This window comes from Esox lucius, chromosome 11, assembly GCF_011004845.1.
Source record: "Esox lucius isolate fEsoLuc1 chromosome 11, fEsoLuc1.pri, whole genome shotgun sequence".
Classification (NCBI taxonomy): domain Eukaryota; kingdom Metazoa; phylum Chordata; class Actinopteri; order Esociformes; family Esocidae; genus Esox; species Esox lucius.
In genome coordinates this window covers 24,675,359-24,694,483 of record NC_047579.1, presented here as the reverse complement: position 1 = coordinate 24,694,483, position 19,125 = coordinate 24,675,359, and the positions used below count along the sequence as shown (strand labels likewise).

Sequence of the window (19,125 nt, the reverse complement as noted above, 5' to 3'; positions counted from 1 at the left end):
TAGCAGACAAAAACTACCTAAGTTGGAGATGCCACCCTTATTCCATCACTGCTAACCGTTAGGTTGACTTAATTGCCCTTTTCCGATAACATTTAGAAAGAAAAGCCACATCTTATAAATAATTCCCAAAGAGGCCAATTAACAGAGGGAGTGATCCCTGTTCTAACCATACAGTCTACTCTGGAGGGTAGAATCCACAACTCAACAGTTGCTGGCAGCCAGGCCGCTCTACTCTCAGGCATTGCATGATTGGCCGGTCAGCCAGAATAAGCGTAGGCCCGGAGATGTCCTGAAGGGATGGTAAGTGTCAGACACAGGCAAACCTCGCTAGCATGGAGCCTCCCAACTCCCTGTAAGAAAGAGGTCAGTTGCTATGGAGATGATGGAGCCAGCTTCGCGTCGGTAGCCTATGCATGCCTGGCAGCGCAGCATGCCAGCCTGTCCATGACCACCCAATAACGAGGCGAACAGATGAGGAAATACTGAGACTAATGAAAGGACTGTTTCAAAATACTCCAGTTAAGTGTTTTTGCGCACAGGAATCCATGCAGATACTGTACATGCAAACAGCACATGTGACATATTGGCCTCCCCACCCACCAAACCTGACCACCATACCTGTCCAGTGCTGAGCTGAGATCCTCCAGCCTGTGTGAGCCAGTGGTGATGTTGCCCAGTTTGGACAAAGTGTCCATCTTCTTCATGATGACCTCGAGCATATCACTGATCTTCCTTAGCACTCCGCGAGATTCTGGCCCTCCCAGCACTGCCAACACACAAAGACATGCTGCCCGGTCAGATCACAACAGTACAATACAGTCTTGTAGGTAATGTAGGTAATTGTGCAAACTAACAATCCTATCGTAACTTCTTTTTTTTTTACAGATCGAGACAAAGACAGATAAAAAAAAGAAATATTGAATCAGATTTGCTGTTTGATGAATAATATTAACACATAAAACGCAGTGTTAAAGTCCCTGTTAAATGTTGAAAGTACATGCACTAGTGCCTTTGGTCCACACTGTCAAAATAACAGGCTAGGCTTGGAAAGATAACCATGTTAAATCCATGCCTTACGTTAGCTAAGCATTCAACATCTCTGGGCCAGTGCAACACCTTAGGGACAATCCTCCCACTCCCCTGTCAAATTCATTCTACCCCATGAAGCTTAAAGCATTTAAAAAATCTGAATAACATTCAGACTCACATTTAACATCCAACTACAGACTTTGCAGACAGATAGCCCACACAGAACCTGTGGCGTTTTGGTGCACTCAACGTCCTGCAGGAGAAAAACAAATCCTCAATGTCCAGCAGTTTTTTTTTATTCCAATGCCCATAAGACAGAACACATGGACAAACAGGACAGGAACCATTTAGTCTGACAGACTCTCTGCTCTCTGGGCTCCAATTACCCATGTCCTGAGTAGAGCATGTGATCCATAAGGGTGCAGTAAGCACTCTGGTCAATGGATGAGCCTGTAGCTACTAGAGCAGTTTCAAGTCATGGCACCACACTCCTAACAGCCATGCTCTCCCTGATGTTTACCTCATTACTCTGGCCTGGATCCATAACGGATCAGATATTAACACAAGAGCGCACCTGAATCAACAGTAGAATCAATAATGAACAATCTCTACCGTTAAATTGAGCCATTGAGGTTAAAAGTGAGAGTGCTTCCCCACAAAGGTTTTCAACCCACTAATATCCAATCTTTAGTTTGGCTTAAGGCAAGGCGCAGAGAGTCTAGATACAAAACAAAACAAAGCATAATAGATACCCTTCTTTATCCAGTTTTGATGAGCACAATGAGAGAACACTGGCAGAAACCGATGATGACCCCAAAATGATGTGACTGGGTTGTAAAGTAGAGCTTCACCTCTACACCGATCAGCCATAACATTATGACCACTGACAGGTGAAGTGAATAACACTGATACACCCATCAGCCATAACATGATGACCACTGACAGGTGAAGTGAATAACACTGATACACCCATCAGCCATAACATTATGACCACTGACAGGTGAAGTGAATAACACTGATAATCTCATTATCATGGCACCTGTCAGTGGGTGGGATATATTAGGCAGCCAGTAAACATTCTGTCCTCAAAGTTGATTTGTTAGTAGCAGGAAAAATGGGCAAGCGTAAGGATCTGAGCGACTTTGACAAGGGCCAAATTGTGAAGGCTGGACGACTGGGTCAGAGCATCTTCAAAACTGCAGCCCTTGTGGGGTGTTCCCAGTCAGCAGTGGTCAGTACCTATCAACAGTGGTCAGAGGAAGGAAAAGTGGTGAACCGGCAACAGGGTCATGGGCGGCCAAGGCTCATTGATGCACGTGGTCCGATCCAAAGGAGGAGATGTAGTACCTCAAATTGCTGAAAAGGTTAATGCTGGTCCTGATAGAAAGGTGTCAGAACACACAGTGCATCGTAGTTTGATGTGTATGGGGCTGCATAGCTGCAGACCAGTCAGGATGCCCATGCTGACCCCTGTACACTGCCGAAAGCGCCTACAATGGGCACGTGAGCATCAGAACTGGACCACAGAGCAATGGAAGAAGGTGGCCTGGTCTGATCACATTTCCTTTTACATCACGTGGATATAAACACATAAAGAACTTTAAATAGCATGCAGGAAGTTTAACTCATCTGTTAACAATACATGCTGTAGAAAATGCATTGTGTGCAGACTCACTTGCTTTCTCTATCAGAGTTCATAATTTTCTGTCCATGAGAAATTCACCTTTATTAAATCACAAAAGAAATCAACCTAGGACCAACCGCTTAATCATGGCAGCTAACTGAAGAGGAATTGATCTGCTGTGATTGAGCACGACAGACACCTTGGCAGGTGAGTGTGTGTCTGTTCATTATACGTGTGAGTGCATGTCTGTAGCTGCATGTATTTTGCCCCGGCCCATGTCATTTGACTGGGGCGTGGACTGGGGGCTGCCTGGGCCGACCCGCTTGGCCATTTCGGACTGGCTTGACCCCGGCCGTCTAGTCTCTTCTTCCTGTGACAAGTCCTCACTGCCAGCCGCTACCCCATTTCCCAGTTCCTGCGCACTTTGAAATCGCCATAGAGAAAATCTATGTGCATTAGAAAATCTAATGTGCAGTAAGGAGAAAGAATGAATTAATAAAAAATGCAAAGGGGGGGCCAAGTACCTCATAAATATGTCAAGTCCCTAGAGTTGGATGGGCCCAAAAGGCGAAAATGAACCAACTTATCGGTAGTAGTGCTGTCCCCACGCCTGCTACGTCTAGTGCTGCTGCTAGTACATTACAATAACCCCTTATGGACACAGGTATTCTGCAGCACCTGATCCAGGTAAAATGCTGGGGACAAACAGAATACATCAAGCCTCATTGCAGCAGAAGTTCATTCATTCCAACAGAGTGCGATTCACATCGCTGCAACTCCTTTGCTGGATTTGGCTGCAGAGCTTGCTCTGTGTTGCATGCCTTGAATACATTCGATTTTCACCTGATTTACACCAAATGTGTATGCATTTTGCTTTATGTGGGATTTTACCGAATTCTAGGCCGGCATTGTCTGTATTTATTATACGTGCTTTGAAAGGCTGTGGAGTGGGGTGGCAGCCTGAAGAAGAGTGTTTTAGTTTTCTCTGGGTTCCCTGCCCTGCTCTATCAAACTCTGCTGAAATCTGTTGAGAAAACTGTATAAATGGAAGGTAATCTACCTGGTCTTCTGTAAAAAATAATCATAATGTCTGTTGATTATAAAACAATTATTGGCACCCCTAAAACTTCTTCCAAAGGCCCTAGACATATTCTTAGGATTCATGGTATCATGGACTTCATCAATTTCCAGCAGATATTAAATCAAAACCTGACTGCTCCTGTCAGGAAGCTAAAACTGGGCTGTTCCATGGGATCTTCCAGCAGGACAATGATCCAAAACACACCTCAAAACTAACACAAAAACAGAATCAAAGTTTAACATTTGAAGAGCCGAATGGGGTTTAGGTCAGGGGCCATCCCAGAAAACCTGTGGGATCAGCTGAAGAGGACAGTCCGCTAGCAAGGACCTCTGAATCTGAAGGATCTAGAGAGATTCTGTAGGAAGGAATGGTCTCAGATCCCTTGCCAAGCACTCACCAACCTCACTACGCATTGTAGAGAAGACTCAGAGCTGTTATCTTGGCAAAGGGAGGTTACACAAAGTATTAAATGAAGTGGTGCCAATAATTGTGGAACATATATTTGAGAAACCTATTTGTTTAATGATAAAAATGTTTTTACTTTGATCAAAAGTTTTATTTATTTTTTACTGTCAGTTTTGCTCATATTTACCATATTAGTGGAGTGCTCTTTTTGGTGGTTAACTCACTACAAACTAACTCAATGCCTGGTAGGGAATCAGGATTTTGTTTTAAATAGGCAAATTCCTTCTAAAGGATCTTGAAGCCAACTAATTCTATTCTGTAGGTTCACTCTGTAGATCTGTGCAGTCCTGGGGAAGTCATTAGAGCTTCCTTGCAGGCTTTGAAATATATCAGAGAAGATGAAACGTGGGGTCACTTTGAGATAGTAGATAGCCTTGCCTCAAAGAGAAATAGATCAATGAACAGGCAGCGGACAGACATACTTGTTCTCTACACTGTTGGGCATACTGCTGGGCACACTGACTCAGATTCATCCAACACTAAGTCCGTCTCAAGAGAACACTTCTAAATATTCTTGATAGAGCCATTGCTGAAATGGAGAACCGATTTTCATTGAGAAATCTTGATCTGATGAAGATAGCTAATTGTCTTTTACCCCATTCTAAATCGTATTGGGCTGGCAGGCACTGAACCAAATAATGATATGACTGACTATGTTGATGTTGCGAAACCCAAGCTGCTTAAGAAATTCTTCACTGCTCTTTCAACAGTGCAGGCCCGTGCACAAACCTCTGAAGGGGCAGGGGCCGAAACCAATTTAAAAAAAAAATTATAATATAAAAAATAACTACCTACACTCGCAGGAGAAATAGCCCAAATGTTAATGCATAACAGCAATAAGTAGTTCTCACAACAATTGTGTTTTCCACTACTGTCTATTACTTGTGTCTGTCTGTATCTTGTTCCAAATCTAAATTATCCTTTCCTCTTCCCAGGCATTCTCTCCTGCAACTTGGTTCCAGCCATGAAGTGAGCTGCTACCCTTGGCTGCCTGCTGTAACTTGCGCCTTCATTTTCTGAATTATATCCTTGCGTGGCATGTTTGCACTGCAACCATCAAAAAGAGCAGAAATAAATCTTTAATAGAAGGTTGGAGTGCTTTTAATAACCACAAAAGAACATAAATTGGAACAGATTGAATCACCCAGGGCCTTAGTTTCTCTACCCATCGCCTAAAAAACATTCCACTGCACCTTAACCTTGGGCAAACTTTTTATCCAGTAAAACATGTCAACCACTGTCATCAGGGAATACCATTCCTATGAAAGGGTGCACAATGGCCTGCAATAATGCTTAGGTAGGTGGTAAATAAGGCAGGACCCAAGGTTTCAGTTCTGATGCTCACGTGCCCATTGTTGTTGCATTCGGCAGTGGACAGGAGTCAGCAAGGGCTCCCTGACTGATCTGCAGCTACCCAGCCCCATACACATCAAACTACGATGCACTGTGTGTTCTGACACCTTTCTATCAGTTATCAGCATTAACTTAATCAGCAATTTGAGCTGCAGTAGCTCGTCTGTTGGATCGGACCACACAGCCCAGCCTTCACTCCCAGTGTACATCAATGAGCCTTGGCCGACCATGACCCTGTCGCCGGTTCACCACTTTTCCTTCCTTGGACCACTTTTTATAGTTACCGACCACTGAAGACCGGGAACATTCCACAAGGGCTGCAGTTTTGGAGATGCTCTGACCCAGTCGTCTAGCCATCACTATTTGGCCCTTTTCCCCTGCTTGTAAAGCTTCAACTCTGAAGAGAGAATGTTCACTTGCTGCTTAATATATCCCACCCACTGACAGGTGCCATGATAACGAGATTATCAGTGTTATTCACTTCACCTGTCAGTGGTCATCATGTTATGGTTGATTGGAATATAAATATGCCATATTATGAACAGCAGCCAGAATCCGTATATTATCTTTTGCCTTCTTATGTGACTGTAGAAAGGATGAACAGACCTCCTGAGCTGATAAATAAATTAACTGATGGTATATTCATTTCTGAATACAAATGTGTAAGCCTACCAGGAGGATGTGTGTCAACTGAGCCTAGTAAGGTTACAGATTTGTTAATTTAATGTAGCTACTAATGCTGCTGAGCAATACATTCCAAGCTAGCACCACTAAAGCTTGGGGTAACTAGCTGGGTAGCAAGCGATTTATTAAATGTATGTCTATTTCAGTTGTTAGGGGATGAAGTACTTCACACTGTTAGACAGGGAGGGTGAAAACAGTAGCAGGAAGAGTTGGTTCACGTACTCATCAGTAAACCAGCGTATGTTGTATGTTAGATAGGTGTCTGCTCATATGCTGCTTATTTTTCATGTTCCTACGTACTCTTTGGTTTCCTTTGGAAACAAGGCAAGCCTACTTCAGCCGGACCGCAATATAAAAAGTTGCCATCCCGAGGTTCTTTTGCTACTGGCCGTTTAAATAGTTAATTGGCCATTCTTGAAAGACATTGATACAGTTAAACTGACTAACGTTTCTTACTAAGTTTACCTCCACCACAAATAGTGTCTACTTATGCCGTTTGCCACTGGCTGTTATAACAACGTATTAGCCAGTACTATGCTTTACCGGTATCTACTAACTTACTGGAATAATCATAAGAATTGAGCAATTGCTAACTAATCTGCCAAAGCTATTTCATTTCATAGCATAAGAACATACTGTTTTCTTTCATTCGTGAATGACATTTATACAGTAACTATCAATAAAGGCGACGATAACTAACTTTTTCATCAAGTGATAAGATGAGAGAATCGTGGAATCTACCAGAAAGAATTAATGAATGTTGTTTCTCTCAATAGATTTAAATTTAAGTCTTCCACATGAAACGCACTGTCCTTAGCCACTATACACCACGGCGTTTCAGCAGTAACAATTCAGGTCCTAACCCCATTCCGTCAATTGCTGCAAGGTATACCAAAAAATCTGTATTTTCTCGATAATTAGAAACAGTTCAGTAGTACAATGTTTGTGACGTGCGGTACTTTTGTCAAAATGTTAGAATATTCTGTAATTCTATGTAAAAAAAAAAAAACACTTTTGGTGAAACAGTTTGGAACAGCTGTAAAAAGCATTTTTTTAAATGTTACAAATATTTCACTCTGTTATTAAAGTTGTACAGTTATTCCTCATTCCAATTTCCGTATGTACTGCCGATGAGGTCATGACAGTGTCCTAATCCAATATCCAATCTGCCACACACGAAGGAAGTCTTATAGTAAAGGAAATGTTTAAAGGTGCCCTATGCAACATTTTCATGTAAAATATCAAATAATAACCCTTAACAGTTAATGTTAATAAACAGTTTCTGACAGAGGGTCAGGACTGACACTATCCCCAGTGCCTAAGTTGCAAGTAAAACGTAGAAGGCCGGGACGTTCGGAGCCGTGTAGTTCCTTGAAGGTGTTTGAGGTGAAGGCCAATGGCACGTTTTGTTTGGGTTCATGTAGCCTATACCGAAAGCTCCAGAAACGAAGATATGTGGAAGCTACGCAAGCATAATACAGACGAGGGTACATTTTGCATTTGATGACGAGAGCTGAAGTTTGTGTGAACAGTGATGCAGAGTTGGCTACCTTTCAACTTGACAAGTAGGTTACATCACCTCATTTAGTTAGTTGGCTAGATAGTCAAGGAAATATGTGTACGTTTCTATATTGATGATGACAGAGAAACAATTATACTACGTAGTAAATCGTTCAATGTTCTTGTTTATTCTATTTGTATGAGCGCAGATATGTTTTAGGAATTTTCTACTAAGTCTTTGGTCGAGACAATAAGCTAAGGTTGTGTCCGAGCAGACATTCCTTGATTCCATTTCTTGCTAGAATATGCTACAACCTGTTTTACTCTGCATAATGTTAAGAAAAACTAACATGCGTTGTGGGTTGTTTGTCTAAAACTTATGCATAAGCGAATATTACACGGAAGAAGCTATTATATTGCTTCTTAGCTAGATTTAGCCTTGTGCAAACTGGTAGAAGTGTGCATATTATTGTTCCAGCTAGCGCTAGGTAGCACAGTTATGGTTTCATGTTCGCTAGATAGCCATCAACAAGTCTCTGAAATATGCCAATGCATCTAATGCAATAGATAGCCCAGATGACGTTTTGGTTGTTTAAGCTGTTTACTTTGTTTATTCTGTGTTCAGTAGTTATGGAAAGGACCCATCAACTTCTTTAACCCCATTTGAAAATAAAAGTCTGAGTTTATTCCAGTACCGATGGTTGCAGGTGACACTGCTTCAAACCGGTCAGTATGCTCATACAGTGAGGGAAAACATTATTTGATCCCCTGCTGTTTATACGTTTGCCCACTGACAAATTAATGATCAGTCTATAATTTTAATGGTAGGTTTATTTGAACAGTTAGAGACCGAATAACAAAAAACATGACTTAGTACTTGGTGGCAAAACCCTCGTTGGCAATCACCGAGGTCAGACGTTTCTTGTAGTTGGCTGCCAGGTTTGCACACCTTAGGAGGGATTTGGTCCCACTCCTCTTTCCAAGTCATGAACGTTTTGAGGCTGATGTTTGGCAACTCGAAACTTCAGCTCCCTCCACAGATTTTCTATGGGATTAAGGTCTGGGGACTGGCTAGGCCACTCCAGGACTTTAATATGCTTCTTCTTGAGCCACTCCTTTGTTGCCTTGACCAAGTGTTTTGGGTCATTGTCTTTCTGGAATACCTATCCACGACCCATTTTCAATGCCCTGGCTGAGGGAAGGAGGTTCTCATCCAAGATTAGACAGTACATGGCCCTGTCCATTGTCTCTTTGATGCAGTGAAGTTGTCCTGTCCCCTTAGCAGAAAAACATCCCCAAAGCATAATGTTTCCACCTCCATGTTTGACGGTGGGGATGGTGTTCTTGGGGTCATAGGCAGCATTCCTCCTCTTTCAAACACGGCGAATTGAGTTGATGCCAAAGAACTCGATTTTGGTCTCATCTGACCACAACACTTTCACCCAGTTCTGCTCTGAATCATTCAGATGTTCACTGGCAAACTTCAGACGGGCCTGTACATGTGCTTTCTTGAGCAGGTGGACCTTGCGGGCGCTGCAGGATTTCAGTCCTTCACGGCGTAATGTGTTACCAATTGTTTTCAATTGGTACAACTAACTGGCGATAGGTGGCGCTAAGTTGCATAGGGCACATTTTATTGTTAGGTTAGTCAGACAAAATATACAATTTATCATTTTCACGGTCAGTTATAAAACAAATAGTCTAGCTACGATTGGCTAGGATGCGTTTTTTGACAAAAGAAACCAAAGATTAATGCTGTCAGAGGGTTGCAGCTTTCTTTTAGAAAGCTTTTTTTGCTGTGATCGATACAGTACAGTTTGTAATAAAGTATGAAAAGACATAAAACAATGCTATGTACTTGAAGGTATAATGGATTAATGGGATAAAAATTAAGCTCACAACTGCTGGCCCTTTAGTTCCAGTGCACATGCTGAGTATAAATGGCTAAAAGATCAAATAACTATGATAAAAGAAAGAGGTCCTCCTAAGTTGGGTATGGCATGTAGAAATACTGATCATGTTCTAACATTTATTGACTAAAAGCCTGGTTAAATGTAAGCACATTAAGCCAATGATCATGATAAACTGACCTGAAGGGTCCAGCCCTAATATCTGGAGCATTTAAGAATGGATCATAGAGTACAACTGTCCATAATAGCAGCATAGTCCTACTAAGAGAGACGGGTTAAAAATGAACTTATCTAACATTTCAAGTATCCTTTCATTATTTAAAAGATCATAAAAGATAAATGGCCATTTAAGATTATGCTAGATCACAATGTGAAATTGGGCATCATAGCAAAATTGTACAGGGAGGGGCTGAATGAAATAAATAAATAATGAAATATAATATATATATGTGGAGGATTCTGCAAGTTTTACTGTAAAACCCTTTATTGGCATGACATTTCTTCTGTACATTTTGGGATATATTTTTATTATAAAAAGGCCCTTAGCATGGGCTGTTTTTACATACACTGACCAACTGTATGGCGCTATTTAATTCGATATTAGTAAGGGAATGACTCAAAGGAGAGGATGAGATGTAACAAATACTGAGGAGAGGATGAGATGTAACAAATACTGAGGAGAGGATGAGATGTAACAAATACTGAGTGTCCCTTTCTCTGATGTTACAATGTTGACAGGTGGCAGATTCTTACAAGAAAGGCAAAAATTAAACGATACACACAATATATCTGCGTAAAAAGTAATTTACAATTGTCAATTTGTTCTAATGAGCTGTTTGTTCCAAAGGCTAAGCAAGAGGCTTATAGACATAGTTTCTCAACCAAAATAGATGCTTTAAAACAGGTTCCAGTTTCCAGGGAGGCTCTGCCTGCTGTGTTGAATCTAAACTCTGCCCCTGGGCCTCAAGAGTAGGAGGAACTGGAACATACTGTAGCATCACAATAAGAAATGTCTCACGTATATCGGCCATAAATAATGATCTAAGCTACCAACCTCCTGCACATCTTTTGAATACATTTTTATGTTTGTAATCCATTATTCAATCAGCCATCTCTGTGTGGTTCTAGCATAGGCTATCCCTGTGAAATAAATTGACAGAATCGGTTAGGAAAACATTTATAGAAATATAATCAATAGCAAAGGAATCCCAATTAAAGTAAATAATTGGTGAGTTTATTCAATTTCTATATGCAGTATTTAATCCTATTTGACAGGTAAAATTGGAACAGATTCATTTAGCAAAACCATCCCCTGGGGGTGAAAAGGCTAATGTGTTTTCACTGAGTCCTGTGCTGTTACAATAGTTTCAGCAACCATTTTGCCAGTATTACTGGTGTGCAAATTTGGCCCTTGCCATGTCGTTCCTCTTCTAATGGTTAATAAAGGGCCCATTCAACTGTAACTTATCTCCTTTAATTAACAACTCCATTTCCAAAGCGGCACAACACAATTGATTTGATGATTCCAATATCTAATTCCCGTTAGACAGCCAATTTCTACTATAACAAACAGAGCACTGTCATTTTTAGGTAACCATGGGTCCACTCATTTGAAATAGCTTGCTCCAATGGAAACTGAACACATACAGATAAAATCAACCAGACCTTGTATGGTTCAGTTATATACTGGCTTATAACAAACATAATATTAAATAAAATAACACATGATTTTCTCGACTCACGTTATGTTTGAATTAGGGTGACAAAAAAAAGGTCATTTGTTCAAATTCCTGAGTCAACAAGGTGAAACATCTGTTGCTGTGCCCTAAAGCAAGGCACTTTACCGTAATTCCTCCTGTAAATTGCTCAGAATAAGTCTTTGCTAAACGACTAACATAAAATAGTTATAAACAGCCTCTGTTGAGCCCATTCAGGACAGTTTTTGCTGATAGTCATTGTATTGATAAAAAAGTAAAGTGTCAAAGATACTGTATCAAATGATCAAGCAATTGTGCAGGTGTTGGCTTGAGATAATAAAAAATAAAAAAAGTTCAGACAAACTGTTCTGAACAAAAGTATTGTAGTATTGAATATTATAAAAATAGTGTGTTTAATGAGATTACAGATACTCTCAGGGACCCATTTAGGTTTCAGGGGACACCACACTGTAGTGACTTACATCCCCAACAAGATGGCACTGCAGCTGATTCTTGCTGACATACAGGCTCTATATTTTTTGTGCGCTTTCGATGTAGTAAGGTCTACATTTAAAATTAATTTTGATGAAACTATCAGAAATTAATTACAAATGAAAATGTGAAATATAATGAGTCAATACATATTCCACTTATCAGAATCAAATATCCTTTCATCATCCTAGATATGTCTCTATAACTATCTACAACATTATTGGATTCCACCTTTGGCCAATTAAATTATTTGAAAAAACAACAACATAAAGTTGCCACAGAAGGCAGAGCAAAAAGACAAGAAGGGTCATAGTCAAGGATTTGACCAAAAACCCAATGACCACACTAACAGAACTACAGAGTTCCTTGGGTGAGATGGAAGAACCTGCCAAAAGGACATGTCTCTCCAGCACTTCACCAATCTTGGCTTTCTGGGTGAGTGGCCAGACAGAAGCCACTCCTGAGAAGACACATCACTGTACATAATATACCTGGAGTTTTCTCTGAATGCTCAAAGCAAAAATTACATTGTCTAATTAGATGAAAGGGAATAATGAATGGAGCCAAATACATGCAAGTCCTTGATTAAAAACCATGTTCAGAGCGGAAATGAACAAAATATAGACTGAGTGAAAATTTACATTATCAGTACAATGACCTCAAAGAGCCAAAGCAATTTTGGAATTGCTTTAAACCAGTAATGTGTAAGTCCTTGAGTGGCCCAACTAAAGCTCAAACTTGGATTCTATTCAAAATCTGTGGAAAGACTTGAGGATGTTTATTTGCAGACAATTCCAATTCAACCTGAAAAAGCATCAGAAAATCTTCAATGAGGAATGGAAATTCCAAAACCTACAGTAGACCGGGTAAAGCTATTGAATTCCAGACAAATGTAAGTAATTCAGCAGACACTCTTGACTATTAATTTGTAATACAATGGTGGATGGTATAACACAGAAATGCAAGATGAAAGTACTTTACAAGTTATGAATATAACAACAGAAGAGACGCTTTACTGTGCCGAATGCTAGAAACAGGCACTGTGATACAGAAGCATCTTCTAGACGGATGTTGGTGAAACCAACTGAAACTAACAATGGTCATTTTAGCAATTTTCAGAACAGCTTTGCTTTAACTGTTCGGCTACTCAATTGCTAAACTTTCATTTGAAACAGGTACCTTTATTATCAAGACATAGTTCAGTGCCTGATAGTACACTGCCTGAACTATAACGTTTTTCTGCAAAACATCACTGCTTCCAATATCAGGAGTGATAGTAACTGAATGAACCAAATGGGCCCCTAATAGACAAATAAGGCATGTATGAATCAACACGGAAACAAATATTGCCTTAAATGTCAGAATACTAATCAATTTTCTATGGGGGGGTTATTGATCACTCTGATTAAGATTAATTGAGCTGAGAGCGCTTAATGCCTGGAGACTCATCCTTCTGAATCTGACCAGAATCTTCTCTGATCTCCAAGTACAAGTATTAGAAAGAGTCTCCCAAATCGGGAAACCCACCCTCTTCAAGAAGTTCAAAAAGAACAAAACCTTATCTCTGAAGCACTGTATATTGGTTCTCTTCTTGAAAAAGAATATTAAAGCCCCATGCAGTCTTTTTAATTACATTTGTAAATCATCAAAAACTTTAATAGGTAGTTCATGCCAGGAAACCTGAGTGGTAATTGGCCAGCATCAATGGTAATCAGCTGACATCGGGATATTACAATATTGATGTTACAATATCAGATTTTGTAGCTGTATAGTTACTTGTCAGGTGAATCAATCCGATATGCTGATGGACTTACTACAGTAGCATGTGGGTGTAACCCCCCCTTTGCTTCCACAAGTTTGGTCAGCCTTTAGAAATTCAGTTGGCCTGGTATGTTACCAGAGTTTCATACCATTTCTGGTGAAGCCCATAGAGACAAGGTTTAGGGGTCCACAGACTGTATACAGTCACCAAGGCAGCCACAATTCAACAGTCAGCTGTTTGATATTTCACAGCTGGCAGCCAAATATGCCTAAGATGTGACAAAACACAATCCAAAGCAATATTTATAAGCAAGTCATTGATCCTTTGTGGCATTTTAATGTTGTTTCCTATGATTTGATTAATTACATAATTTATATAATTTGAATGTTTCATTGTATCAAAACAGCTGTTTACTTCCATGCACTGTACTCTCCTTAAGGCAAAATAGCCTAACCAACAAATCCTAATAGATTAATTTAGATTGTTCTTGTGAAAGGCTAAAGAAAAAACAAAATGCAAACAAAATGGTCTGATTGGTCCTATTAATAGATAAGCAAAATATGGTTATGATTATGAGCACAGCATGTCAACTTAGGTAATATTTCATACTTTCCTAACACAACTGGGAATTTCATCCAGCAAGTCCTTAGCTTTTACCAACATTTCTTAACACATACCACTTGCTTAGGCTAGAAGGGTTTGATGACTTTGGGGGTTTTACAAAACACCTAGTCTATGAACTAATTAACTGTCTTATTCAATAGGCACACTAGTTTTTGCAAAATCATAACAGCAAAATTGATTTAGGGCTGCCCCAAAATGATTTAGTGCTGAAATGCAGAAAGGACATTGTGTGATTTCCCTCCCGTTGGCCCAAAAAAACCTCTCACCCAAATACTGTAGGTGGAAATCCTAGATGTTTCACGAATCAGCTCTAACACAACAGGTGCATCATTACTGTAACCCCTTCCATGTAATTATGATGTTACTAAGTGGAATAAGGGCTGAGCGATTTGGATACAATGTTTTGACTTGGTATAAACAGCAGAGATGACTTCAGTTCTAAAAAAAAAGGGCTTTTAAAACATTAACACTTCCTACCAATTTCAAGGTACAGCCTGTATCTAAAACATTGTACTTGTATGCTATTTAGGCAGCTCCTTTCATGCAATGACACTGGTGCCACTGCCAGTAGTCTTCACTAGCAGTTACAGCGTGAAGTCTGACATTGAAAACCATCAAGTATTTGAACAAAACAAATGTAAACAGCCACGAAACATAAATGCCAAGTATCACAAAGGAGATGCAAAATACATGTTACATCGCCCACTTTCTAGGTGGCCTATTTTGTGTAGTCTGCAGCTGCCAATTCTGTCCGTCAACGCATACAATGAAGGGACACAATACTTCTAAAACAGGTTTCTGTGAATACCAACAAACCCTTTCCACCACTTGGGTAACACAATTTTGATGGAGCACCGGCATGAAAAACAGATGATGGACGGACGAGCGTGCCAGTTTAGCTCACATGATTCAAGTCTAATTAAAAAGTAAATTCAAAGGAAAATCGAGGAACTTTGCAATTAAAATATTAGTCATGTCTCTACATGTATCACAATTTCAATCATAATTGTGATAAACTTGTTGCCTTAGGTGGAAATATAAAATCAATTTTTTGATTGCACTGGGCCTTTAAAAGACAATGAGAGAGGGTTTCTTCATTGAGCTAACATAAGAAATGTGAACGATCAAACCTCCACTGTTTTGGCCAGTAATGCTCATCCTCAGATTAAATCAAAACAGTCTGGCATGGAACATTTCTAAATTACAGAAAACATTGTGCAGCTGAAAAAAGTACAGCATCATTGTCTGCCAGGCTGTGGGTTCATGACTACACTGTAATCCAAATCTTCATTTCAGATAGACAAACATATCACAGCTTAACGCTTGTATTTGCCAAGTTACACATATAATGTGACCTTGCCTAATGTCAACCTCTGTGTTGCCTTGATATTGTGGCCATCCGTGCGTATTATTTCCTCAGCCTGCGCTGTGTGTGGATTTGTACTGATTTGCACTCTCCGGCAGCATCACAGAGGGATGGATTTCTGAGTTGTATCCCATCATGCTGTGCTAATCCTACAAACACACGCTCCAACAACCAGATTAGGTATTTATTAGCTGTTATTAACTTTGTTCTTCAGACAAAATCAACCGGCCAGGCATTTGAATTAGATAGCAAAGAAAGAGTGTGTGTGTGTGTGTGTGTGTGTGTGTGTGTGTGTGTGTGTGTGTGTGTGTGTGTGTGTGTGTGTGTGTGTGTGTGTGTGTGTGTGTGTGAGAGAGAGAGAGTGATGGTGAGGGAGGAGCTGTAGAAAAAGTACTGCTGTTGAGGGAAGAGTTATGCTGAAATGTCCCGATGACATCTTGTAGGGTAAGAGTTCAATACCCCAGAACTAACTGAAACTAAATTAACTCTCTTAAAGCCAATAATCAGTGTTTGTTATTTTAATCATCACTCATGTGAGTTATTAAAGAAAAAATAAATACACTGAACAAAATTATAAACACTTGTTTTTGCCCCCATTCATCATGAGCTGAACTCAAAGAGCTAAGACTTTCTCTATGTACACAAGGCCTATTTTTCTCAAATATTGTTCACAAATCTGTCTAAATCTGTGTTAGTGAGCACTTCTCCTTTGCTGAGATAATCCATCCACCTCACAGGTGTGGCATATCAAGATGCTGATTAGACAGCATGATTATTGCACAGGTGTTCCTTTGGCTGGCCACAATAAAAGGCCACTCTAAATGTGCAGTTCCATCACACAGCACAATGCCACAGATGTCACAAATTTTGAGGGAGTGTGCAATTGCCATGCTGACTGCAGGAATGTGCCCCAGAGCTGTTTCCTGTGAATTGAATGTTCATTTCTCTACCATAAGCCATCTCCAAAGGAGTTTCAGAGAATTTGGCAGGACGTCAAACCAGCCTCACAACCGCAGACCACGTGTAACCACACCAGCCCAGGACCTCCACATCCAGCATCTTCACCTCCAAGATCGTCTGAGACCAGCCACCTGGACAGCTGCTGCAACAATCGGTTTGCATAACCAAAGAATTTCTGCACAAACTGTCAGAAACTGTCTCAGGGAAGCTCATCTGTATGATCGTCGTCTTCATCGGGGTCTTGACCTGACTGCAGTTAGTCGTCGTAACCGACTTGAGTGGGCAAATGCTCACATTCGATGGTGTCTGGCACTTTGGAGAGGTTCTCTTCATGGATAAATCCCGGTTTTCACTGTACAGGGCAGATGGCAGACAGCGTGTATGGCGTTGTGTGGGTGAGCGGTTTGCTGATGTCAACGTTGTGGATCGAGTGGCCCATGGTGGCGGTGGAGTTATGGTATGGGCAGGCGTGTATTATGGACAACGAACACAAGTGCATTTTATTGATGGCATTTTGAATGCACATAGATACCGTGACGAGATCCTGAGGCCCATTGTTGTGCCATTCATCCACGACCATCAACTCATGTTGCAGCATGATAATGCACAGCCCCATGTGGCAAGGATCTGTACACAATTCCTGGAAGCTGAAAACATTCCAGTTCTTGCATGGCCAGCATACTCACCTGACATGTCACCCATTGAGCATGTTTGGGATGCTCTGGATCGGCGTATACGACAGCGTGTTCCAGGTCCTGCCAATATCCAGCAACTTCGCACAGCCATTGAAGGAGAGTGGACCAACATTCAGGCAACCAACAACCTGATCAGGCAACCAACAACCTGATCAACTCTGAGAAGTGTTGCACTGCGTGAGGCAAATGGTGGTCACATCCGATACTGACTGCTTTTCGGCACCCCCCAATACAGTGATACTGCACATTTTAGAATGGCCTTTTATTGTGGCCTGCCTAAGGCACACCTGTGCAATAATAATGCTGTCTAATCAGCATTTTGATATGCCACACCTGTGAGGTGGATGGATTATCTCGACAAAGAAGTGCTCACTAACACAGATTTAGACAGATTTGTGAACAATATTTGAGAAAAATAGGCCTTTTGTGTACATAGAGGAAGTCTTAGATCTTTGAGTTCAGCTCATGATGAATGAAGGCAAAAACAAGTGTTTATAATTTTGTTCAGTGTAAAACAGTAAAAAAACAAACAAACAAATAATGTACGTTGAGTACTTCATAAATAGGTCAATCATCAAAACAGGACATTTTAAAGTTTGTAATGGAAATCCTGTGTCCCATTTTCAAAATACACACCTATATAGGTAAGCAGGAGGTACATGCATAAAGAGAACATAGACAATAGAAACATGCACAGAACATGATCCACACACGCACAGAGGATTCTGGATCTTTAGCCCCAGATATCCTTAAGAGACAAGCCAGGTTAGCAGCAAGAGTCATCCACATGACTGTGTGTGCGTGCATGTAAAGGTGCATGTAAAGGTCTTGTTCTCCCTTGGTGCAACTGCCCACCCCAACTGTCAAATTGGTAGATTCATACTTCCGCTACTCCAGCAGCTCTCGCTCATCATATATTCATCAACAGGCAGAGCTATTGAGATGGAGTTGTAGTCTACCAGGGCACCCACGTGGGAGCTGCCAGAAAACAAGCCTATTAGAGCCGACAACCTCTGTCACTTATCCTCCCTGCATCCTCACTGCACCTGACAGCCCAGCAAAGAGTAAACTTGTCTCGACTAATTCATTGTGCTTCGCAATGGCTTCAATTAAAATATGCATCTGCCTGTTTCTACCATTAACCTTAGCTTTTCCCCAGCAGCTAACTAACACAGGCCCAAACAAAACCCAAGCAATTTGGAAACTTCTTTGGTGCGATTGGCTGACATATGTACGGCACATCTTGACTGCAGAGTTTTCTGTGGATGCGATTAATATAGTAGCACATTTCTTTTAGATTCAGCTTTTCACATTTTACCTCCCACAACCAGCATTCTTATTTTCTGATGGAACGTGTGGTATTTAAACTTTAAATACGAAAACTCACAGCCAAGACAGAGGTACCACTGAATGAGGGACTCCGTGCAAACACTGGTGATAGGCAGCTGATTGAGTGTATATATACACATACAGTTTATACATACTCACACACACACACACACACACACACACACACACACATACATTCAAACAGTACAATACAGTGGGGAGAACAAGAGTTTGATACACTGCCGATTTTGCAGGTTTTCCCACTTACAAAGCATGTAGAAGTCTGTAATTTTTATCATAGATACTCTTCAACTGTGAGTGACGGAATCTAAAACAAACTCCAAAAAATCACATTGTATGATTTTTAAGTAATTCATTTGCATTTTATTGCATGACATAAGTATTTGATACATCAGAAAAGCCAAACTTAATATTTGGTACAGAAACCTTTGTTTGCAATTACAGAGATCATAAGTTTCCTGTAGCTCTTGACCAGGTTTGCACACACTGCAGCAGAGATTTTGGCCCACTCCTCCATACAGACCTTCTCCAGA

At 40.6% G+C, this 19,125-nt stretch overlaps 1 protein-coding gene across 3 annotated transcripts in view; it reads right to left on the bottom strand.

Moving 5' to 3' along the window:
* Positions 1–19,125, bottom strand: part of LOC105012891 (alpha-1,6-mannosylglycoprotein 6-beta-N-acetylglucosaminyltransferase B) — a 126,431-nt gene that overhangs the window by 75,217 nt on the left and 32,089 nt on the right. For all 3 annotated transcript variants that reach the window (XM_020050582.2, XM_010874030.3, XM_020050583.2), the window contains one exon: positions 619–766. In XM_020050582.2, the coding sequence (XP_019906141.1) occupies positions 619–766 (148 nt within the window). The remainder of the gene's footprint in view (positions 1–618; positions 767–19,125) is intronic.